General features: G+C 47.5%; 1 protein-coding gene across 1 annotated transcript in view; it reads left to right on the top strand.

The window, feature by feature from the left end:
* GABRA3 (gamma-aminobutyric acid (GABA) A receptor, alpha 3) overlaps positions 1-23,913 on the top strand; it is a 57,683-nt gene extending 33,770 nt beyond the window's left edge. Inside the window, exons 4-9 of the mRNA XM_009997204.1 lie at positions 978-1,198; positions 8,916-8,998; positions 12,484-12,627; positions 14,206-14,358; positions 16,891-17,102; positions 23,364-23,913. Coding sequence (XP_009995506.1) covers positions 978-1,198; positions 8,916-8,998; positions 12,484-12,627; positions 14,206-14,358; positions 16,891-17,102; positions 23,364-23,693 — 1,143 coding nt within the window. The 3' untranslated portion in view covers positions 23,694-23,913. The remainder of the gene's footprint in view (positions 1-977; positions 1,199-8,915; positions 8,999-12,483; positions 12,628-14,205; positions 14,359-16,890; positions 17,103-23,363) is intronic.
* Positions 23,914-25,656: the final 1,743 nt, after the last annotated feature.

Genomic DNA, 25,656 nt, shown 5'->3' with positions numbered 1-25,656 from the left:
GATGAGCAGCCCCTTATGCCAGGCACTGGAAAGATTGATTTAGTTTTGCCTTGAGGTGGTTGTGGAACCAAGCAAGAAAAACATGAGAAAGGGGAAAAAATAGGAAAAAGAAGAAGAAAAAGAAAGTCACAGGATCTTGTAATGCATGTTTGTGAGGTCTTTGATTCAGTGCTTTTCTAGAGGTGGCCTGGGGAACAAAATGTCATGAAGCTTTATTTCTTTATTTTTTTCATGAGCAGGGGTATAATTACCAGTAACCCAGCCAAACTCCATCTTCAGGAACATTATTTTTTGCCTTTTTCAATTCCTGTGTAGCTGCACACAATGATTCCCTCCCCATAAATATCTGCATAAAGGTGGTAGTACAGGAGGGCTACCTCTGGACTGGCTGCTGGCCACTGTAGGCTGTACTGCAGCTTCTCTGCTGTGGTCAGAAACACTGAAATGCAAATTTTGGTGTCCTGTGTATGTCGTTGTACAAAATGTGGTAAAAGCCCTCTGTTCTCCATTGGTTTCTTCACTGCTGTTAATCCCTACTTCTTGTTGCATCACACCTGATGTCAGCCAAGCTGTGCCAAAACACAGCAGGATCTGTCACCCAAGGTATGGTTTTAAAACCTTTTAAAAATAATTCTTAAAATTGTTTTAAACTGAGAGAGGGGAGATTTAGATTAGACATCAGGAAGAAATTCTTCTCTGTGAGGGCAGGAAGGCACTGGAACAGGTTGCCCAGGGAGGTTGTTGATGCCCCATCCCTGGGGGTGTTCAAGGCCAGGTTGGATGAGAATTGTGCAGCCTGGTCTGGTGGGAGGTGTTCAGGCTCATAGCAGGAAGGTTGGAACCTGATGATCTTTAAGGTCCCTTCCAACCTTAACCATTCCATGATTCTATGATTCAATATCTACCATTTCTCAAAGAGGCTTGTAATGAAGAGCTGAGTAAAACAAGACTTACTCTTCTCTCCTTTCTCCACAAAGGAATACACCATTGATGTCTTTTTCCGGCAATCCTGGAGAGATGAAAGGCTGAAATTTGATGGTCCCATGAAAATCCTTCCCCTCAACAACCTGCTGGCCAGTAAGATCTGGACTCCAGATACCTTCTTCCACAACGGGAAGAAATCTGTTGCCCATAACATGACAACACCCAACAAGCTGCTGCGCCTGGTGGACAATGGCACCCTCCTGTACACCATGAGGTACGTTTGTGTCTCCTGGGCCAGGGTCTTCCAAGTCCCTATACACAAACAGGCAAGGATGGAAGCTCCAGGTACAATATGGGTACAGCAGGGTTTGTGCAGACTTCCACTGACTCTGTTAGCACTCTGGAGTCCTATCCTGCTACTTTCCCTGCTCTCCTTCTTTCCTACATATGTAGTATCACTGATCCTCAACTTAAGCACCCTTTTACAGGTACCTTTTTTCTCATCATTCATGTCTTTTGTGTGATGAGGTAGAAGGACTGGAATCTATAGTTTATGGAGCTGTTACAGCACCTGACTAGATTTTGTTCCTGATCTCTGATGGGATATGAAATCAGGTTTCCAGTATTAGTAGGGGGACATTAGAATGGAAGAATTTGTTATTCTCCAGCAGCTGGGGAACGGATCTAAGTTTGTTCAGCGTGTTACTCTGGAGCCATCTGAAACATCTAATGAACCTTGGTTGTGAAAACAACCAAGAGGGTTTTTGCCTACTTCATGGAATCAAAAGTCTGTATAATCAATGCACATCATTAGGAAAAAAAAAAAAAAAATCACCTTATTAAAACCTGTGCTCTGTAGGTGCAAGGTTTGGAGAGGCCATTGGATGTTCTCAGTTTAACCCAGCCCATGCTGTCTTCAGCTGAGCTCTCAGTGGGAGCCTTGAACATGAGGTGGCAGGAGACCCAGGCAGTGACACAGCCTGGGCAACCTCAGTGTGAGCTCCAGCACTGGAGCCTTCCTTCTAAAATATAAGCTTTAGAACTGTTGGGGAGCCATGCGTGGGCAAGTCATCTTCTCTGGACTTCTGAATGTATGGACTACTCCATACATTTGTCACTAAGATGCAACAGGTAGAGAGCATGAAGATAAATGCCTTTGGGTTATTTGCACGTTCATTCCAGAGCTGTTCAGCTATTCCTGGATGCTTGTAAACTGTTCACCCATGTAAATAATGTTTGCCACCTGGGGCTGATGTACTAATTTGCTTTCTGAGGTAAATGGGCTTATAAATGAAACAAAGAGCTGCTTATAGATGCACAAGAGAGGTATTGAGTTGGTTTTAGACAGGTGTAAATCTTTCTTTTCAAATATTTTTTTTTTCTCTGCCTCCATCTTCAAGCTGATGCTGATTAATGACAGGATTCCTTGTGGATTCTGTGTGCTGAGATGCTGCACTTTCACCTCCGTTTTTAGAGGACAAGACAGAATTTTGCCTCTTCATAGTTAAGCTGGCTGTGAATCTACACAGTGTCAGCAAGTTTTACAGCCTCCATGGGTAAACAATGCTCTGCTTTTGTGTAGCCATTCTCAAATATGAGCTAATCCTGCCAGTGCCCTGGGGGTTTAGGTCTCCATGCATCAGTGAGCTCACGTTACAGAGGCAGATGGGGTAAATGAAGGGAGAAGCCCAACTTGACTTAAGGGCTTGGTTCTGCTCCCAGCTCTCTGACCTGCATGTGGATGACTAACTCTCCCCTTGTTTGTATCATTGTCTGCCTGTAAAGTATTGTAGGAGCTGCTGCCATACATAAAACAGCAAAAAAAAATATAATAAAAAAATAAATACTCAATTTCAGGGCTTTTATATCTTTTCTCTTCTTCTTTATTCAGCAACCAGCCATTAGCTTCAGCGACTTTTGTGTGACTGAGAAAAGTATTGGATTTACTTTTCCATTTAGGGCTGGGCAGGTGCCAGGATGGCAGCATCACGAGGCTCTTGGGAATGAGTTTGTTGAAGAAAATGGAGCCATGGGGTTTTTAAAAGAAATTCAAGACATCCTTCAGTTTAGCTGTCTCCCAAAGAAGGTGGCAATGAAGGAGAGTCTGGATGTCCCTTTGTGTGTGCTCCTGCCTTCCTTCTATGTACATCTAAGGCTTAGAAAGAGGTGAAGAGCCCACTCAGAGACACCCTAAGGTTAAAGGTTGAATATAAGGCCCTTTGTCACACATTGTAATAGATAGTACCAGGAGCTGTAGTGCATGGAGATCTTTTTCTTACCCACCAGAGACTGCTGCTGTGCAGATGAGTGTGAAGCTATCCTGGTGGGGGCTCATGGCAGTATTGGACCAGTCTGATGCTGGAGATGTGTTTGGGGCTGGCCAGATAGCCCTCTGGAAAGCCCTCTCCACTGCACAGGACAGTTTGTCAGGAGTGGAGCAGGGCTTCTCTGTGTTTGCAGTTCACCACATCCAAGATTGGGTGTATGTCCTGGTGCATCTGATGATCCTCCTTCCCCCTGCTGCTGAAGAAAATGCCTGCTCAGGGCCACGCAGGGTCTTTTGAGTGGGAGCTCAGAAAGGAAGATGCCAGAGCATAGGCTGCATGGTCCAGGATTGTGAATCAGGGTGAGGCTCAGAGACCAAGTTCTCACTGGCTTTGTCACCCATAGGCACTCACACTCAGTTCCCCTGTAAAATGATGATGATGATGCTGATGATATTGTTCTCCCAGGAAAGGGCTGGAAGGAGACTAATTGTTTATGTCCAAGTGGCACATTTGGTGCTCTCTTCAGTGCCCAGGGACATTCTCATGTGTCCTCCAAGGAAGGAGCAGGACCACAAAGCCAATCTCAGCCCTCCACAGCTGCCATCCAGCAAAGTGCAAATCCCAAAGGGGCATGCTCTGTCCTGCTGAGTAGGGAGTGAGTTTGGATCTCCACCAGATTTCCCTCGGACTGGCAGGACTGCCCATGTGATCCCTTGCAGGCTGGTACATTGCCATGCAGTTTGGCTCCTCAGACATATCCTACTTCTTTACCTTGTACCAGCCAATACCCTTGAGGGATCAGCTCTGCTGATGTGCAATTAGAGCCACGTCTCTCGCTGTTTATCCTGCTGTGAAAGCCAACTTCTCTTAGTCAAGGCTTACATTTATAGATGAAGTTGCTCTGGTGGAACAGCAACTCTTGACAAGTGCATCCAGCAAAGTTACAACTGTTTGACAATATTTGTAGCTCCTGGAGAGAGCCTCTTTATCACTGACCTGAGCTTCAAGGAATCACACACCAGCTGTAGCTGAGCATCTGGACATTTCCTTTGGTCACAGCACAGACTCCTCATAGATCGGTGCAACAACGTGGTGCAAACATCTGATCACTGTCACCTGGGTGACAAGATGGCCTTTTCACCCTCAGCACAAAATTGCCCTTCTCTATTCACCTCCTTCAAGCTGCTGAGGAAGGGAAAGGATTACTGATCCCTCTGCCTTTCCCTTGCTGTTCCAGCTGCCTTAGAGGCCATGGGAAACACAGTTCCTTTATGCAGCCCTGCCCCTGCAACCTTATTTGTGGAGCTCCTACAGGATCCAAGTAGTTCACAAAAGCCTAGCTAGGGCCTTGAAGCTCTGGTGTCAAATCTGAGTACAACAAACTGTGAGTGGATTGTGAGTGGATTTACATAAGGCACAGACAAAAACTCAGCTGCTGCAGCAATCTCTGGATGTACTCACTGGCTCGAGTTGTGTGGGGCACATAGAAAAATGTTCTGGATCTTCCTGGCCTTGAAGCATATGAGCATAGCAAAAGATTAATGCTGTGCTTATTGGATTCAACTTAGTGAATCCAGGCTTTAAAGAGCTCTCCTGCTCTTCCCAGGGACTGTCAGAGTGGCATGTTGAGGCTTTGCAGTTATTGTCAGAGTGATTCCTAGACAATGTGTGCTCAAGTCAGGCACTTAAAAGGATATTTTCTTTAACTGCCAGGCTGATGCACTCAGCTGCATACCCAGAGACTTTGTTTCAAGAATCTCTATTGGTAAAGACAAGTCCTGAACAGCAGTGCACAGCACTTGGAAAGGAGGGTCAGAGAGCCTCTGGGTGAGGCAGAGCTGGAGGGAAAGCTGCCTGCAAAGGCATCCAGGACACTGGGTTGCTGAGCCCTGTACCTACTGCAGCATGCTCAGGGGTTGGAGCCTCTCAGGCTGTTTTTTGAAGTCAGAGCTTCAGAGTATCTCTCCTAACAAAGGCTTTGGGTTGTTTTTACTGCCTGTTTTATTTTTTTAACCTCTGGGCAACTTGTGAGAACTGTAGGCTAGAGCTTGCAGAACCCTTCCACACAATGGGGGTGCAGCCATCATTCTCCTTTCTTCAAGCGCAGCAGGTGGGAGATCCCAGCACCAGCTCCTCTGCATGGTGTGGCCTGGCAGTTATTTGGGTGCATCCCACAACAGGGCTGATCTTGAACTGCAGCATAAATGGACCCAAGCAGACTAAAGCTAGACTTCTAAACAAACAAATCAAAGAGATGAGATCTTCCCAGCCTGCTTTTCTCTGCCTTACAGATTCCAGAGTGGATCCAAAGGCAGAAATTATCTCTTTTCCAGTCTTGGTTTTGTGCCAGACTTTTGTGAGGAAGCTGTCCTAAGCAGGAGAAATCTTCAGAGCTCACCTTATCTCACTGCATTTGTGCCTTCATGGACTGAAATCTCCAGGGGCCGGGGGAGGATGTAAAGTGAGTTCAGTGATTTCAGATCCAGCACAAGGATCCTAGAAGCAACTCAGCTTTCAAGCTCAAACCCTGGCAATTAAACATAACCTAGATTCTGACACAGCCTAAACCGTAAACGCTGTTGGGCCTGACTGTGGTTATTAATGAATCTCCTAGAGGAGAAATCAGGACAAAACTCAAGCAATATCCCTGGCATAAACAAAGCCAGTTCTGCTGTGCAGGGTGCTGTCATGTTTTTGTGCCACACGCACACCAAGGGATTAGTACATTTGCGTCCCAGAAATGGGGCTGAGCCTCTCGCGCATCCTGCAGCACGATGCAGGTAACGACAGGGGCTCTAATGACACATCAAAGGCTTTGCTAAGCTCCTGGTAACCATGAGAACAAAGCCGAAATAGTTTGTTGTACCTTCAGCCTTGGCAGAAGTTGCTTCAGACTGATTCACACTTCTTACCATTGTGTTGAGCAGTTCAAAGGACTTTCCATGACTTTAAAGAGAAAAACGTCCTTTGCTGCCTGGATGTTTCACTTCTGGTGCTGTTGTGCCAGCAGAATGGAGGGGGAAACATGAGAATTTGGGGGTTTGATTTCAAGACAGTTCTGCAGAAGTTATTGCTAGTGCCTGGGACAGATGTGCTAAAGGATACAACAGCTGGATTGTGTGATTGCTGGCAGCTTGGCTATTTTTCACATGCTGTTTAGGCTTTGTAATGGCATTTCAGGGCTCAGGTGTCTGGACCTGAAAAGGCTATTGGAGCAATGAAGCAAACCTCTGTGGTCAGCTGGCTAAGCTGCCTTGCAAGGGCAAGGGGCAAAGATGATTATTTCTGCAACAGGCTTTTTTACCCAAATGGTTCAGAGGCAGTGGTAATTGCCTGGGCACCCAGATGCATCCCTCTTAGCTTGACATTTTGACATTTCATTAGGCAAAGCATATGGTGCTGAGGGGCCCTTCCCCAGCAACAGGAGACAGAGGGGAAGGCCAGCAAGGGCAAGAGCAGAAGGGGAATGTGGACACTATCTATATGGGAGGGGGAGTTCCTGTACTGCTGACTCTCTTCAGGTGTTACCTGTGAACATTTTGGCTTCTGGCTGAAGTTGCTGAACCAGACTCATCTCAGTGGAATTATAGAGCTTTTTAAAAGTTATTTTATTTCATAAGACTTAACATCTCCTTTGGCTGCAGGTGGAGAAGAGACAGATTAGGTTGTGTTTTCAGTGGTGTGTTGATGGATTTATTGTGGTGGTTTTTACTAGCTCAACATCACCACACACCTACGGAGTTGTCCAGCATCTGTATAAAGTTGTTCCCTTTCCTCCCAGGTGGCTTCTGGGGCACAGTGCAAAGTGCCCAGTGGAGATAACACAGTGGCCTCTGGCACTGAAAAACAGCAGGAATTAGTATGTGCTGCTGTTGCATTAAGGAGCAGGGAGGTAGCACTGGGACACTAGGCTGGGTTCAGAAGGTCTGCAGGAAACTCACCACTTCCCTTGGCGGGCTCATACCAGAACAAGGCACAGAATTCCCCACGCTGGGATCTGCGCTGTGGCACTCTGACCCCAGGGACCACTGCAGAGGGGTCACATGCCTCAGCTTCCAGACATTCCCCAAAGGATTTACACCCTTGCTGTGGGTGCTGCAGGGGCTCTGGGTCATGCAGGAAGGATTTGACTCCCAGCACTGCCCATCAAAGCTGCAGCAGCTTTCGGCGTCGCTCCTCTGCTGCTTGATTTGATGCCTCTGCCTCAGGGAAACTCCAACCTCCCTAGGCAGATGAAGCAGATGAAGGATGGACACAGGCCTGAAATTGTGAGCTTTCTTTCCTTACTTGGTAGAGCAAAACCCACAGCTGGCAGCAAGTTCCCCAGGCTCCACAGAGCTGCAGTGCCAGCGAGTGCAGCTCTGGGCAGCTCCAGCCTGGTGGCCACTGGTCACAGCACCATCTGCTGCTGCAGCCCCACAGATCCCCTCCCAGCCACCATGATTCTGCTTTGCTTACCCCACAGTGTTTTTTTTGTGAAGTTGATGGGTTTTTTAATTATTTTGTTTTATTCTGCTTTGCTTTTAGAGAACAAAATCTGAACCCTCTATTTATTTTTTCAGGGTTTTTTTTTTGTGTGTGTGTGTTTTTTTTGCATTTGACTAAGTCTCAGTATTTTCCTATGAAGAATAACTTCCCTGAACATTTTTTCAGCTGAAGGAAAATATTGCAGTTGGAGCTTTCCAACTTGCTTCTTGACCTGAGGTTTCCCACAAGCCACCTTCAGCCTTAGGTCTGTGCACTTGCCCTTTGCATCCACCTGTTCCTCCTGTCACAGTTTGTCTGTTGTTTTGCCCTGGCATCAGAAGTGGATCCTTTTTTCTACAAATGGTTCCTTCAGAGAAGATTGCATTAGACATCTCCTTGGAAGCCACCTATCCTGGATCCCCCTCTTAGGCTGCCAGCTTTGCAGTACTTCAAGAAGAAACACAAGCTTAGAGCTACCTTTTTTAGAGTCTTTTATAATGGATCCTTTTATGCCTGGCCCAGTGTTCTGCAGCCTTTATGGTTGTGCTTCTCTCACAAAATCACTCCCTGACAAGGTGTCCTGCTGGGATTTGGTGGATTCATAAAGCACACAAGTTGTCCTGCAGCATCTTAAACAGCAGGACATGCAGTTCTTTTGCCCACAGCATCCTCTGCAGTGCCACCAGCAAGGGAAGAGTCAGGGAGGGAGTGATGAGGTTCCCCCATGCACAGGGGTGTGCTGTGCCGTGGTGCAGCACCCATGACTTCATAGCTCTGGCTGACTTTGTTCAGCAAGCCCAGTAGTGCTGTGCCTTCCCGACCAAGCAGTCTGCCAGTGCTCTGCTCCTTCCAGATCCCGGGAAGAAGAGGCCATGTTCCCTGGAAGCCCCTTCCCTCTGCTTTCCAGCATGGCCCACGAGATGTTCCCTGGCCCCAGGCACTGACGAGCAATTTGTGCACAGTATGTAAGCAAAGAGAAGTCCTGGGCTTTGGCAGATGTTCTGATTGCACTGAGTGGGTAAAGATGAACTCAGTCAATAAGGTTGAGTTTATACAACAGGAAACGTGGCCAGATCTGTGTGCCTGCTGTTCTCTCCACAGCTCATGTCCCTCCGCCTGGAGACTGAGAGGATAGTGACTACATTGAGGCCTTTGTCACCTTTGGTGGGTGCAGGACACAGAGGCTGTGGCAGAAGGGCCAGGGAGGAGCCTCCACAGCCCTGTGTGTCTCATCATGGCCTGTGTTTTGTGTTGCAGGCTAACGATTCATGCAGAGTGCCCCATGCACCTGGAGGACTTCCCAATGGATGTGCATGCTTGCCCGCTGAAGTTTGGGAGTTGTAAGTACCCTGATCAGCTTCTGCAAGGAAGTGGGTACAGAGCTAAGGAACAGTCCTTTGCTTGGCTGGTTATTTTCCACTATTTTAGTAACAGTGTTATTAATGATTGCTAATGATAAACCAAATGGGTTTCTGGTGTCTCATATGTGCAACTCCTAGCATCATCAGAGGTGGGGAACAAGGAAATCTGTGGTCAGTTCAGGCTCACAGAATGGGTTAGACACCTATGGTTTTGCTGTAAATGTATTAGAGAAATGGGAAGAGCTCCTTCCTGGTGCCCTCCCTGCCTGCAGTGGGCAGTGTTGCCTCTTCAGCACTCAGCAGGACCAGTGTTGGTGGAAACCTCAGAGATGCTGTTCCTTCATGGCAAGCTGATCCTGGCAGGACAGATTTGGGAAGATAGTGGTGTCTCCTTCTAGGTGTCCTGTCCAGCTTCCCCACTGTCATTCCTGCCAATCTGGGGAGGGTCTGAAATCTCTGGTTGCTCTGGCTCCATGCTCCAATGGAGCTTGCAAACTCCTTGCTCCTCTTCAGCTTGTCAGGCAGGCTGCTCTCAAGTAAAAGGCTTGGAAACTCTGGCAATCTCAGTCCCAGTACCCCAGAGTTCTGGTTTAGGGAAGAATTGCAGGCTGCTGGTGAGTTGAGTTGAAAGCTGCTCCCAGCCTCCCAGGTTTGCAGCTGTTCATCTGCCTGGTCTTCCCATACCCTGCCTAGGAACAAGCTCCCTTTTCACTCCCAAAGGCAAATTATATTTCTTTTGGTTTTGTTCCTAAAGTGAGTGGGAACCAAATTCCAAACCACTGGTTTACTATAATGTGCAAATAGATTTTCTAATCCCACTCTGCCTGGAGTCCCCTCCAGGCCCAATGAACTGAGCAGCATTCCCAATCAATGTTTAAGTTAGGTGGAAGAGTAACTTCCAGTTAAAGCACGAGACCCCACCACTAATCTCCCTTTTGAACTCTAAGAAAACAGAGACATCACAAACTTTCTAAACTGATCCTTCCTGTAGCCATTTGGGAGTTAGTTAAGGAGAAACTTGAAAAGGTTGATTGACACCAGAGGAAATCTTGTTTATCATGTGCATCTGCTCCTCTGCCTCATGACAAAATGCATCCATGAAGCTGGATTCTTCAAAACTACTCAAGTAAAGTTATTTCTTAGGCAGCACCTAATTAAATGTAGAATTTATTGCCACAAGACATCACTAAGGCCAGTAGGTGAAATAGCAAGCCTAAGAGAGGATGAATTATTAATGTTAATTGACTGTGTGACGGGGGATATAAAATATCCTACCTCAGGCCTAAACTCTGGGATTATTACAAGACTTGCAGGAAGGCAGATTACTCCTCATATAATTGCTTATAATGTTTCTTGGTGAGGAAAAGAGATAAATGTGCACATTTCTGCTGGAACACCCTTTGGGATTATTCTGGGTATTTTTACTGATTTGGCCTCTGAAAGATGAGAGTTTTGAGACAATCAGCTCAGAGAGCTGCCCATAATTAATATTACTGTGGCTCTTTTTAAAGCACCCATCCACACAGCATCTGAGCTCACCTCTCCTGTGTTTGGAGGAGGATTAAACAAGTGTTTGCACCGAAAAGCTGTCGACAACTGGAAGCTACTCATCTGCAAGAAGCTTAGAGTGGATCAGATTTGTAAGCAGAAGGACTATGCCAGGAGCAGACACAAATTTGCCTAGGTGATCACCTTCTAGTGATCCCCCTGCCCCCTGAATAGTTCATCAGTGGCTTCTGTCCCTGTGCCACCACGTCAGCCACCCAAAGAGGGAGGGCAGAGAGCTTTCAGGAGAAGTAAGGGCATCAGGCCCTTCTCTGCATCAGGCAGAGAAGGTGATGGCTTTACCTATCACCATACACCGTAGAAGATGGATGTATGCAGCAGAGAGCAACTGTTTCTAAGCCAGTCATAGGACATTTGTACAGCAGCTGTCTGAGACAGGCTAGCAGAAGATGCTGCTGAAGTTACCAGCTCCACTAAATGTCAGAGTTGTCCTTGTTTGGGTTGGACTAGGCTTCATTGCAGATGAGGCACTGAGCAGAACCAAAACAGCTTCCTGGCTTTAAATATGCTCCAAGTATCCATGCCATGCCTATGTGACACCAGATATGCTTCTGCCCCAGATGACCAGATATGTAGAGAACTGTATTTTCAGGAATGATGGCAATAAAATTGTGGGCAAGTTTCCTTTGTAGACTGAGAGTGGTGCTGGGTGAACCATGACTGCTAGAGCAGAAGGTGCTGCCCATCAAGGTGGAAGAGCATTGGCAGAGCTGTATAAAGCTGAGCCTGAGGAAGGATGAAGGTGCCCAGAAGCATGCAGAGTGCTGGGAGGAGGGATTGGAAAACAGTGTATTGCACATCAGAAGTGCTTAGACAGCACACTGGCATGCTGAGAAACTTTGGCTGATCATCAGAACCACTCCTCCCACTTTGCACAGTGCCTGCTTAGTATTTAACACGTTTGCCAAAACCTCCCGTGCAGGGATAACAGTGGTTTATTTAGAAAGATGAGAGAAATCTGATTGTCTCAGGACACAATCTTCCACAAAGCAGAAGCTGAGACATTGCTTGATGTGAACCTCAGCCAAAGAATTCCTTAATGTCTTAATAGAAGTTGGAGGTAAACATGAATTAAAAACTTGTTTTAGTGAACTTCATCCTTGCTTAAAAAAAATTGGTGCAGAGTGGGTGTGGACAGGAAGCTTGGGCATTATGGGGAGATGTAGCTCCTGACAGAGTCTGGGGAGATTCAACTTCTGGATGCCATAGGACTGGCAAAATCAAGAGCATGTGGGTGCTGTGGGGAAAGAGAGCAGCTATGAGGACAAGCTGGGGTGATGGTGACTGTGAGTGTTACAAGAGAGGTGTTTGCATATGGGGAGCTGGGCAGGTGGGTTAGACAGGGGACCCTGGAAGGATGCCCTGGCCCTGGCGCCAGCCCTGCCCCGTGCAGCAGTGTAGCCACACAGCTCCAAAGCTGGGAGGCTTGCAGAGGGTGGCTTCTGAGTGAGGGTAAAGATTTTTAACTTTTTAGCCTAAAATTCAATCCCATTTGTGTTCAGTCTTTCTTGCCAGCTGCTGCCAGCGTGACTCTCTGAGTCCCTGGCATGGCAGGGCTGTGGCTGTGCTGCTGCCCCAGCAGCCTGCTGGCCTGGATGCCCTTCTGTCTTGTCTCTGCTCAGGGCCAGCCCTTGCAGAATCAGCACGTCAAGGGGACAGTGTGTCTCTCTACAGCAGTGCTCTGGCCCCTCTTCCAGCTCACTTCTGAAAACCCCAGCTCCCTTTTGCTCATTTGATTTAACGGTTTCTGAACTGCTTTGGTCTCTGGCCAGGCTTGACTGTGCTCAGCCATGTGGCTCTGAGGAATGCACAGCAGGGATTCATTTGGCTACAGGCTAATTTTGGTATATTTTAGGTCAGGCAGAAGCACGAGCCTCATTCTTCTTTCTCCTCCACAGATGCCTACACAAAGACAGAGGTGATCTACACCTGGACACTGGGAAAGGATAAATCAGTGGAAGTAGCGAAGGGTGGATCCCGCCTGAACCAGTATGACCTGCTGGGCCATGTTGTTGGGACAGAGATGGTTCGATCTAGCACAGGTACTTGTGGGACCCCCATGTAATGCGTGGGCTGAGGACACTAGTGGAGGAGGTGGACCCATGGGCTTTGAATGCCATCATCTGCATAGTTATAGAGGCAGTTCCTGTGGGCAGTGGGCACCACAGGGCTTCGCAAGGCACATACTGTTGGAGAATATGGCTGGGGACATCTGAACCAGCCACCAAAAAACAGTAAAGGGTTTGGCTGTTAGTGGTTTCCCCTGAAAGAGCCTTATCAACCATACCCTCTACAAAACTGATTTCAGGCATCTAAAGATGATTTTTTGTGAGGAAAATTAGCCCCACCTTGCCCAGCTGGTTCTTGGAACTGTGGGTTCATTTGCCTTGGATCCCTTTCCAGTCCCTCAGGAGAGTGTTGCAGGCAGGGGAGGTGAATGCAACATGATGTTCAGTGTGATTTTCACTGCATCTGCTTACACAAATATTGTCACAGCTAATAGACGATTATCCCAAACAAATGCTTCCTCTGATTAATGACCAATATTAATCATCTTTCTCTCCCATCTGCTGTTCCTCCTCTCCCCTCTGAATCCAGGTACCAATAGCTTCTGGTATCTCATGTGTGTCTCTCATATTTCTTTTTCTTTTTTTTTTTTCTTTTTTTTTTTTTTCTTTTTATGCACCAGTAGTTCTCTCATTTGAGGATATTTCCTCTCTGGTGCACTTGATTTTAATAGTGTCTGTCTGTAACAACTCATATCACCTCCCTTGGGGAAATGTGGGGAGTCCAGGGAACTAAATGTCATAATATCTGGCCCATCTCTCTACTTAAGTTGTAGTAAAATGTACAGATGAATGACCTGAAGTGGCAAGAAAGCTGCTAAAGGCTCCTGTGTGTAATGGTTTAGCAGAGCCATGCTCACAACAAAAAGGCACCATAATCCAAGAAAATATCCAAAGCTCTGAGTGCAGGAATAGGGCATTGAGGGAAAATAGGGACAGCTGCTGCCTTGGTTTACAGCCCAGACCTTAAAGGACAGAACTTGCCCAGATTTTTGAGATAGTTACAGTGAGGAAAAGTGGAATATTTTCAGTATCATCAGAGAAAATAAAATCCTTTATCCTGAAATCCTACTGAAGAGCTGCTAGGATCTCTCTGAGCTTAAGGGATCTTACCCACAATGTGGCTCCGTGAGCTGGAGCAGGAAAGAGGTGGGAGCTGGGTTGGGAGTGACCCACAGTGGTGTCTTGTGCCTGGGGTGAAACAGGGAAAGCCTATTGCCCAGTTGGTTATTGGCATGGGTTTGCCTTTGTCCCACAGCTGGTTTGTAGTGAATGAAAGAAGTCTCCAGAGGAATGTTTTGAAAGGACAAATGAGGTGTGGAAGTCACCCAGGCTACACTGGGACACACGCCTGGTGTAGCACAGCAGCTGTGTGAGCACGTGCAAGACATACAGAGGCAGTGCCAGCAGGGACACACGTGCTGCAATTTCATCCAAGAGCTTCGAAGTTTGTTCAGGACAGATCTTTAGTGGTTTAGAGATGGATTGGTGGTCAGTTGGCCCCATCCTGGAATGAACCAGTGGCTCAGCATCTCTAACTGGCTCTCTCTGCAGGGGAGTACGTCGTCATGACCACACACTTCCACCTCAAGAGGAAGATTGGGTACTTTGTGATCCAGACCTACCTACCCTGCATCATGACAGTCATCCTGTCCCAGGTCTCCTTCTGGCTTAACAGGGAGTCTGTTCCTGCCCGTACAGTTTTTGGTGAGTCTGGGAGCACAGGGCCATTCTCTCAGGTCTGGGGAGAAAGGCACCACAAATGATGGTGCATCAGAACTGGTTTTCTCCTGGCCATGATCAGCATCAGTGAGGCAGCTGGGCAGTTCCCAGAATAGTTCTCAGTGTCTGCCCAGCACTCCTGCTTCTGCTGGATCACTGCAGAAATACTGCTGTCCATGTTTCTGCTACAAGCCAAGCCATAAATATTAACAGTAATCAAGGTATTGATCTTCTAATTATATGAGTTTGGCTGTGTCTGCTTATCTATATTGGCTTTTGAGTTGAGGAGAGGGTAGGTGCATGGGGAGGCATTTAAAGCTCTACCTTTGAAATTGTTAATGTGCAGAGCTCCACAGAACAAGTTCCTGGGCTAAGGCAGTAGAACTGCAGGGCAATTATATTGTTATTATATTTTCTTCAGCTGGTTTCAGGTCCCCTCTCTGAGGAAAAGTGTCAGGCTGCCATTCCACATACATTAATAGCTTTTACAAACATTTAATAACAGAATTGCTTTGTGCTTTCCTGCCAAGACCTCTAGTTCAGGATCTGCACACATGCTCTCACAGACCAGGTGTGATGCAGGATTGTATTTTCTGGAAATAATTGTGCCCAGCAGACACTTAACAAAGAGTGTACTGGAAAAAAGTCAGCAAGCAGGGAGGGGATATATGGTACCACCTGCTTGTGCTTTTGAATAGGGCAGAAAGTGGTGTGGTTTCAAAGGTCACAAAGCACTTTCTCTGTAGCAAGAGTTGTGGTAGAAATACTCCCACAAGCTCAGCAAGGCTGATGTCCTCCTTTCTGGACCCTTTCTGCAGGCCTGCACCTTGTTCCCATGCTGTGGACTGGAACGGGGTGCATGGAGGCTCACAGGTGGTTCTGCATCCTCCTAAATTAACTACAAGGGAATCAGAATGGATTTTGTGTTCACTGGAATTTGTGAAATGTAGATCATGGCTTTCAAATTTGCAGTTCACCTCAGCTTCTCCTCATTGGCACTGGGTTGCCTTCCCCAGGGATGCAAATCCTACAGTGATCCCCAGGGTCTCCTGCAGCTGTGGGCAGCTGGTTGGTTAGTATGACCAAACTGGTTTGTGTCAGTGAGACTGTAAGAGCTGCACTGAACAGTGGGAACAGTGAAGAAGAGGGAACACAGGCCCTTGGCACCGACTGTTCCATGTTTTCATCCAGCAGAATGGAAGAGGGGGCCTCAGACAGAAATGTGGAAAACAGGACTAGCTCAGGCATAGAGAGAATCATCGATGAACTTTCTTCACTCATCTACCTGTGAATCATGTGCAGATAAACCCCATGGAGTGCACATCTGGACCACGTGTCCATCCATGTCCCAGGTGGGCTCGTACACCTGCACCAGTTCTGGAGTTTCCTGCACTCCTGAAACCAGGAGCAGGCCCTTCCCTGAGGATATTTGATTCCCTCCTTTATCATCCTGAGATTTGCAATTAGGTTTCCTCGAGTAGCACCTCGGCTTGCACAGGAAGGAGCTGACTGAAGAATTAAACCCTACCTTTGTGAAAAATGGCTTTGCTCCCAAATTGCCTTGCTTTCCTATTAAGAAAGTAATGAGAACTCCAATTGTTTATTCCTTTTTGGTTTTTTGGCCCCTCAGAAAATGTTGTCAACAATATTATTGAAACTCTTCAATTACCAGGAGTATGGCTTAAGGGAAGTGAAAATTACTCAATATTTTTATTATGTTTTAATGCATTTTTAATTGAAAAGCACATTATTGGGGAAAATGGATAGTAATGGTTGCTTGCTTTAATGAAAAAAGCTTTAAAAAGCATTTTGCAACAGATATTTTTTCTAAGATAAATCGTAGTCATTCTGGCAGGTTGGGCCACTGACAGGTGCCTGGCCTTGCCAGCAGGACCCAGAATCCCAGTTGTCCATCCATGCAGCTCACTTTTCCCAAAATGTTGAGAGAACTGCATTGGAGGAGAAGCCAGTTCCTGGTCCTCCATGAAGTTCCCAACTATCTATCTGTCCTTTTTACCGTTATTTTATTATCTTTGTTTTATTGCAAAAGCCACCAGAGGCTTCTCCATGGGGGAGCTGGGTCTAGCATCGTGCAGCTTACCCTACTAGCAGATGAGGAACTGGATGTGGGTGCCTACCTAGGAGCTAGGAGTCTTATAGTGAGCAGCAAACTCCATCTAGTCAATGGATTTTGGGGAAGATTAATCTCATCCTGATGCAGATGTTTGCCACTGATTGTGTGAATTGGAGATATTTGAAACTGAAGCAGGGCAGGCTCTGAGCAACCTGAAGTTGGCCCTGATTAGGACAAGCTAACTTCCCTTCCAACCTGGACTGGTTTGTTATTGTATGAACTGCACCACGGGCTCGTGCTGGGCGGGACTCTTGCTCACTTCAGGAACATGGTGGTTCAGAACATGCCAGGGCGGAATCTCCCGCCGCGCGGTTGGAGCAGAAGCTGGGCGGGTACAAACATCTGGTCTCACATCACCCCTGTCTCCTGCTGTGTCTCCACAGGTGTCACCACCGTCCTCACCATGACCACCCTAAGCATCAGCGCAAGAAACTCCTTACCTAAGGTGGCGTATGCGACGGCCATGGACTGGTTCATAGCCGTCTGTTATGCCTTTGTGTTTTCTGCGCTGATCGAATTTGCCACCGTCAACTACTTCACCAAGCGCAGCTGGGCCTGGGACGGCAAGAAGGTGCTGGAGGCCCAGGAGATGAAGGTCAGCCCTGTGGCCAAGGCCAGGCAGGGGAGGGGGTGAAGAAATGCTGCACGAGAGAGCTGTGCTGGGGCCAGGAGTGGGTAACGTGCGGCCTCCCAGCATTCCAGGAGGCTGCATGCTACTTACTGGGGTCCCCAGCTCAGGTCTCAACTGGAGCAGTTCTTGAGAACTGAGGGAGGGAAGGGCTTGGAGAGCTGGTTGCTGTGCTTAGCTGGAGAAAAACAGCCAGGCATGACTGCTCAATTTTCCCTCTGTCTTTCTGCATGACCATTTGCTGAACACGTGCATGTTTTGGTCTTGCTCCTCCAGTAGTCTTTTCTCTCCTTTCTCCTCCCTCCAATCCATAAATAACCTGCTCCATGTTGCTAGCATGCCACATTTTCCCATATATGCCACGGGTTGCCAGCCATGCCACTGGAGATGGTCCCACTCTGCTGTGTCCCCTGCAGCTGGTATCCCTGCCTGCAGGTCTCCCCTGGCACAGGCAAGCATGGAGCAGCAACGGGGAGGTCTGATGCTCAGGCTGGTGGGTCGGCAGCTGCTGCTTTGTAAGCTCAGGCCGAGAGGGTGGGTAGGAAGCAGGCAATCAGAAACAGCAGCTGGCAGTGAATTAGTGCCTGGCATCACCCACGTTTTTAATTCTCACTCACGGGATCAGCCCCTCTGTCAGCTTCCTTCCTGACAGCCACTGCTACCCTGCTTGTGCCCCCTCCCTCCTCGCTGATTTAATCTCAGCTGTGAAGAGAAATTGCTTACTGTAGCATGCTGCTCCTTGTTTGTATTTATTGAATCAGTCTGAAAATCAGGTTTGTCCTTGTTCTTGGTTCCAGAGCCTTTTTTACTCCTTTGCATTTTAATGTGTTGTTTAAAATTGTGGTGGGGCTGTATGCAAATATCGGATGGAATTGCAGTAGCTTTTGGGAAGACAACAGCCAGTCACCTCTCTGGGATGGAGGTCAAAGCAAAACAGAGGCCTTGTGGGGAACAGCAGCCATCGCTGGGTGTTGGATGTGTCTCTCTTGTGTTTCTTGGACTCTCTCTGTTTGCTTTTGCAGCTGTGGTCTGAGCAACAGACTCAGGGCAAAAAGGCTCCAGAGGAGGCCTGTTGATGCTCTTCCATTTCCATCGTGAACTATAATGCTAATCTGGCCTCTGGAGATGAGAGAAGCCTTTCCTGGGTCATTGGCATGAGTGAAGAATCAGAACAGGTCTTCAAAGCAACAGTGTCCCTTTCAGGGATGGGCAAATCAGCACGAAGTCAGGATTCCCACAGCCTTGGGCAATTCCGTGAACTGGGCACAGCTGAAAAAGCAGCAAAGGCTCAGAAGTTTGAGTTTGTCATAAAAGAAGCATGCTCCTTGATTTGTTCATTGACCCAGCACTGCAAAACTGAACAGTGCTGAAAAAATAGCATAAGATCATGTAGAATGTTTGTGCACTTGGTAATCAAACTAGAAAACTAAGCAGGACCAGGAATGTTTCAGGAGGCTCTTTGTGAGTTTGCAGCAATTGGTATCAGGCTGGAGGATCAAGGACTCCAAATCTATGGCTCCTTTTTCAAGCCAACTCTGTTCTTTGTCTTAGAAGACTAACCCACTCCAGGTCTCTGCAGCTCAGAGAGTTCTCTGAAGAGTGATGGGCTTTCAGGGAGCTTGGGAACATGGTGTGTCACCATATTGGCTTTTCATCTTTATTCCATTGAATATTCCCAAACAGTGAATTTGCTACTCAACGAAGGTGACTCATTGGCTCAGTTTCAACCTTTAATTAGCTCTTCTTGAAACAATTCACAAGCCATGTGGTTGAAACCACACAAGAAAGAGGAGGCAGAAGAATAACTATTGGCATTTTAAAGTGTTTGTGCCAGGAGTAAAAATACCAGTGACAAGCCCTGTCTGATCCCTGGTCTCTGGAGAGCCTTTCCCCCAGCCAAAAAGAACGCTCTTTATTGATGTGATGCCAAGGATCCTTCTCCTGAGTTGATTGTTCCCTTGCAGGAATGTGAAAAAAACCCAAGAAACATCAGCCCTTCCCTCATCTTAAACACAGGCAGCATCAATGCTTCCCATCCCATTTGAAGGAAAGCACCACCTTGCAAAAGCTGTTGGTTACTGACAGGCCCTCTCAGCATGTTCACTGTCTCAGGGCTCAGGTTCTCTCTCTCCATTCTTCCTTTCTCTCCTTTAGCCAACCCAACTGTTTAGATGGGAACAGAGCATTTTTTCTTTGTAGAATCTAACATGATGGGCTGATCTTGGGGAATGGCTGATCTTGGGGAATGGCTGATCTCTGCATCATAAAGCATTATGATGATCATCAGGTCCAAGGAGATGATTCTGCCCTTCTGTCCTTATGAGACTGCACCTGGAACACTGCATACAGCTCTGGAGCCCTCAGCACATTGGACATGTTGGAAAGGGTCCAGAGAAGGTCCATGAAGATAATCCAAGGGCTGGAGCAGCTCTGTTATGAAGACAAGCTGAGAGAGTTGGGGCTGTTCAGCCTGGAGAAGAGAAGGCTCAGGGGAGACTTTATAGTGCCAGAAGGGGCTACAGAAAAGCTGGGGAGGGACTTTTCACCAGAGAGGGCAGTGACAGGACAAGAGATAATGTATTTTTAAACTGCAAGAGGGAAAATTTAGGTGAGGCATCAGTAAGAAATTCTTCACCATGAGGGCAGTAAGGCACCTCATCCTAAAGTCAATGATCCTGTAGTGTATAGTAAGAATATTAGATCCAGGCTTTTAATATACTTTTCACATGTCTTTTCATGAACAGAAAGTCACCAAGAAGCATCCTCCAAACCTCTCTGTCAATAAGATCATCATGGTTTTCTTTCTTGTACTGTGTAAGTGGCTGGCATGCTTGCCATTGGCACTCAGTGCCTTTTCCCTGATTAAGCCAAGCTTTTTGTCCAACCTACTCTTCAGCAATTCTGAACTTTGCCCCTCCATCCAGGTCACTTGGGAACCATTTTTCTTTCTCCTTTGTTTCTTTCTGTTTGTGGCATCTTTGTTTCAATCCCCTCCGTGCACACAGAGAGGAACTAGAACCAGCCTTGAAAGGCCACCATTTTCAACCAGTTTGAAGTCTTACAGACTCACAAGGTGGTTCAGATCCATTTCTTTTTTTTCTGCCTCACTACAGTAAATATGTTTTTACTCTGACTTTCCCTTGCTGACAAAGCTCTGCAACCCATGTCCTACTGCACTTGCAATCACCTGTAGCTCTCCACAGCACTGCAAGTGATTTATGTTCCCAGCATCTTGACTAGCATCCATGTATCATTCTTTGACAACATTTCACCCTCTTTCAACACTATCTGCGTGGTGTCTTGGGCTGATTATTGTCTCCATCCAACCTCTAAGGATTTGTCTGGTGATCCAAGGAGCATAAGTTTTCAAAGCAAATGTGGGGTTTCCTTCCATTTTCCCACTCTTTCTTGCCTGAAACGTTTATAAAGCTCAGCCCAATAAACTTCAGTCTGAACTATTTCTTCTGACATCCCAGGAGCTGAGCACATCCAGAGCACACACACGTTGCTCTGGCGTGGCCTGTGTGTGTTCTGGATGCTTCCCAAAGGCTAACAAGGCCAATAGCTGTGGCCAAGACAGAAGACTCCATAGGCCGCTGGGACAAAGCCCTGCCTGTAGGGTCCCAAGCCTTTGCATTACTTGAGCAGCATGATCAGGGTTCCAGAGAAGTTTAAGCTGATTTTGGGACCTCTGAATTAAATAGGAGCAGAACCTTGTTATTCCCACCCACAGCATTTATATTTGCCTGACTTTCCTCTGTTTCAGCCTGCTGTGTTCAGGTCATAGAATCACAGAATGGTTTTGGTTGGAAAAGCCTAAAAAAACAAGCTACCCAGGCTGAAGGTGTCAGGCCACTTGCAGTCAGCTTATTCCTGGAACAAACAGCATGGCTGATTAATACTAAAATAATCACAATGCACTTCAAATTACATTCTGTGAACAACAATCTGTTTTCCATTTCATTACTGATTATTAATTATTTTATTACCTCTTGTAGCTGTGTTAATAAGTGATCATACTTAAGCATATTTAAATGGTTTAGAAGGTGAAACATCTTTAGTGCTTTATTTGCTTCTTGTCAGCTCTTTAGCAGGAAATGTTCACCTCCAGTGCAGTGGGAACAAGTTAACATGGTTCTAATGATTGCAGAAATAAGATGCTCAGTTAATCGTTAAAGATCATAACACCTTCTCCCATAAAAGACTGTGAATATGGTGTGATCAGTGGTTTAGTCTGATCTTGGGTCAGAAGGTGTTTAGACCTCCTTCTAACAGCAAGTTAATTTCTGTAATTGCTGGCATTTGTATGAGGCTGCAGGCCCAGCTGCAGTGTAATTGGAGGGGGGTTTAAAGATTGCACAGAAGTTTGCTTTTAGTGTCCCTCTGAAAATCACTGTGGAGAATTGATTTCCTAAGGTAACCAGAAATATCTGACACATTTAAAATGGAAGTACAGCACGAAAGCTAAAGCCCTTGGATTATCTCTGCAGAGCAGGTGGGGCAAATCTGGCCTTTCCAGCTCTCAGTGCTACCCAGTGGTGCTGCCTGCTACCAGTTCTCAGGCTAGGGTGGGGAAATGAACAGGTCCTGCTCTCCCTTTCTCCTGACAGTCACTTTGTACATGGTTTCCTCACACATACGTGTAAGACCATGCCAAGCACCCCTGGGAAGTGCCTGGATGAGCCTTACCTTGTGTTTTTAGTTGCTTTTGAATAGAATGTGAGATCCAAATTCACACCTTGTCCTGAGTTTAGGTGTCAGATTCCCAACAAGAGTCATTGCTGTGTCTAATGCTGGCTCTTGGTGTAATTACAGTGGACACTGCATAGAGTGCATGGACACTGGCACATGTAGGGTGCCTGGTGTCTGCATATGGATAGATTTCATTCTACTGGCTTCTCCTGGTAGACTTGGATTGCTTTATATGATATGGGCTGCAGTGCAGCTGGTCTCAGGTCCCTGGCAGCAACAGGAAGATCCCCAGAATGGGGGCAATACCTACCATGACTTCCTAGCTCTATCTTCCTGTTCACTTACCTTCACTAACATCTGAACTGCCTTCAGCATCTTCCATCATGCTTCAGTACCTCCAGTCTGACACAGAGGTGTCTCTTCTGCCATTTGCTACACAAGCTTTTCTCTCCTCAGTCTGGGCAGCATGGCTATCCTGGAGCCTGGTGGGAGGGGTGCACTTCTGTCCCTTCATTTGCAGCAAGCCATAGGTCTGAAGGTGAGGTGAAAGGCTTCCCTGGGCCCTGTAGTGCCATGTTAAGCAATCCTGAAATCCAGGGCCAGTGCAAATGCCTCCTGTCTGCTCTGTAGATAGGTCATGAGGTGCTCTAAAAGGTCTCAGAGGCATCTTGGACATCTTGATCTTGAATTGTATTGCTTTGAGGTATTCAGGGCACTGAGGCAGTGTATGATATGGTCCTGCAGTACAGTGCAAGAACATTGTGATGCTGTCACCCACATTCTTAAAGCCACTGGCTTTCTGCTGCAAAAAAAAAATAATAATTAAATGGAACTATAATCTTGTTTGTTGTCTCCTCCACTCACCTGACTTAGGAAGCAGGCCAGCAAAGCAGAAAATAAAGTTTTTCCCCCAGGATGACCACACAAGCTGTCAGTCTTTTCTAAAGGCTACAGTCCTGCATCATCTCTCCATGGTTGAACCTTACATGCAACGTTTTAACAGTGAGTAGCTGAGAGAGGAAACAAAGGAGCCTGTCTAGTTTGAGCCTGCACTCACACTGACATGGCAATATGCAATGTGGATGTGGTAGCAGTTGGCCAACCAAGGAGTCACCCATCTGGGGCAGCTACTGCTCAAGTGCAGATAAATGCACTTTTTTATACCGCTACTCTGGTCTAAGGGGCTGCAAGGAGACTACAAACCCAGCTACATGGCTTCAGTTCTTTAACTTGCAGCAGGACCTAGCTGCCGTGCCAGGACCTCTTTGCGCTACACACTGCATGAAGTAGCTGATCCACTCTAGCCCAGCACGTCCCTATGATCCAGCAGCCCTCAAGTGGCAGATAACATGGGCTTTGGCCATCTTCTCACATCTTCCTTCCCTTCCACAGTGCCTTCTTCTTGCTCTCTTGTTCCTCACACCCTCTTCCACCTTCTCACCCGGGCAAGCAGGTAAAGTCAGAGGACAAAATGTTCTCTGTGCAATTCTACGGTCGCTTCACCTCTGTTATGTTTTTTTCTCCCACCTTCCCTAGAAAAAAGAGCCAGTGGCACTAGCGAAGAAAACCAACAACACCTACAACATTGTTGGCACCACTTATGCCCTCAACATTGCCAAGGACCCTGGCCTGCCCACCATCTCCAAGAGCGCTGCTGCCACTGCTGCTGCCACCAACGTACCCCCCAAGATGCCCCGCATAGAGGAGAAGCTCTCAGAGAGTAAGAAGACATACAACAGTGTCAGCAAGGTAGACAAGATGTCCCGCATCGTCTTTCCAGTCCTCTTTGCCATTTTCAACTTAGTCTACTGGGCCACGTATGTAAACCGGGAGTCAGCGATCAAGGGAATGATCCCCAAACAATAAAACAGGTCACATAAACCTTCCATCAGTGAGCACCATCCAGGCAGAAATTCTCCAGGGCTTTCTTCTTCACTCTTCTGTTTAATTATTATTGTTAATTTGATATTATTATTAGATTGTTCTTTTATAACGTAAACAAAACTGTGAGTTTGATTTAATCCCCTACACTTTAGTTTTGTTTTACTTTGATGATGAAAAGGGAAAAAAAAAAGGATCATAAAAAGTTGTGCCTCTAACATCACGAGTCTGATGTCCCCCCATCTGTCCCAGTCACCCTGTGCTTCCATCTCTCCTCCTCCATCTCCTGTTGTTCCTGTGGTCTACATGTCACTGCCATTCCACACTCTGCTGATGCAGTCCACCCATCTCATCTCCTCATCTTCTGTGATAGACTGCCCTGGTGTGGTGAATGCTCCTGGTGGCCTGAGCTGAAGGATATGGAGGCCTCAAGAGTCAAGTCAGTCAGCCAGGCTGCTCTTCAGTGCCTGGTGCTTTGTGCTAGGTGGTACTCACAGGGCTGCAGATGCAAGTGAGCTGGTCCTGTGGGGGAGCAGCCCAACACGCAGCCTGATGCCTGCTGGGGGTGAACCCACCACTGCTGTGGTCATTGGAGTCATTGCAGGGGTGGAACAGGGTGATAGCATCTTGAAGGTATCTATAGTGCTTCTTCCTCTCTGCCTTCACCAAACCCAGCTGATAGTTTGCTCCATATCTCTCCTCAGACAGGAACAGGTAAGAAAGATCTTGTCTGTCTGCCACCCTGCTCTCTTGGGGCAATTCATGGTAGAAGGGTCAGTCAGGAAGTCAAGATAGGAGCTTTATAATGCCTTGGAGGAGACAGTAGCTGTGAGGCCACATGCATTCAGCATCAGGACTGGAAGCCATAGAGCTCATGTTCACATGGCTGGTTTATCACTTTCTCTTGGCTCCATCCACTTATCCTTCTTGGAATCTCCTCCCTGTCCCAGCACCTTCATCCAGCTCCCGATTCACCTTCCTGTGGCTACTCAGAAGTGCTCAGTAGTATCTCACTGCTTCTGGGTGGCTTTAGGCAGAGAAGCTCCTACCTCTCAGGTAAGTCACACTGACGGGGAGGACCACAGCCCAGGGATCTTCAGATCATGATGCATCCCTGGTACATGAGAGAAGCAGCAATGTTGGTTTGGAACAGCTGAGGTTCAGGCTGTAGGACACACCAGGAGCCATTCTGCCACCTGTGGAGATGAGTCAGGGAACAGCTGGTCCCCAGGTGCCTCCCTGCCCCTAGTAAACATGTTTTCCATGCATGCAGGCAGGCCAAGGCCCCAACACCCCCAAGGTAATGCCTTCAGCATCGCTCTGAGCCGCTGTGCCAAGCCCAGCTCCCCCTTGCCCGTGCAGGGCTGAGCACAAGGCACTGGATTTGCCCCACCTGGAATATCCATGGGAATGGCAGGACAGAGTGAGGGAGGCTGGGGGACATTGTCCTGCAGCTTGGGTGGCATTGGTGCATGTCCTGCCATCCTTTACAAGTCTTGCTGACTCACCAGCAGTGCAGTTGCTGCCCCTTCCCATGGCTGCAGTGAGGGGAGGAGCTGGGAGGGGAGCTGGGAGCTGTTTAGCGCAGCTGCAGCATCCAGGAGCATGTCCACACCAGTAGGCAGCACTGGCCAAGAGGTGGCAGCCCCGAACACGAGCTGATGCCAAGGAAACCAGCTCTCTCTCCACCCAGCACCTGCACCCCAACTGCCCCTGACATTTCTACAGGGCCTTTCATCCCCAAGGGCCACCTGCTGGGTGGTGAGGAGGGGAAAGCCCAGGACCTCTCCCACTTTTGAAACAGGATCGAGCTGGAGGAGCAGAGGGAGGGTGCACCATCTCCAGCCCTTCTGCTGGGCAGGGGGTCCATCCCAGCTGCTTTTGCACCTGGGCACCCAGTTCCCTCTGGTGCTGCTGCAGCCACCCCACTCCAGCAGGACTGCCCCCC

The sequence above is a fragment of the Chaetura pelagica genome, unplaced genomic scaffold, assembly GCF_000747805.2.
Source record: "Chaetura pelagica isolate M959 unplaced genomic scaffold, ChaPel_1.0 scaffold344, whole genome shotgun sequence".
Lineage (NCBI taxonomy): Eukaryota > Metazoa > Chordata > Aves > Apodiformes > Apodidae > Chaetura > Chaetura pelagica.
Note: the sequence above shows the minus strand (reverse complement) of the source record. Positions and strands in the feature narration are given on the sequence as shown.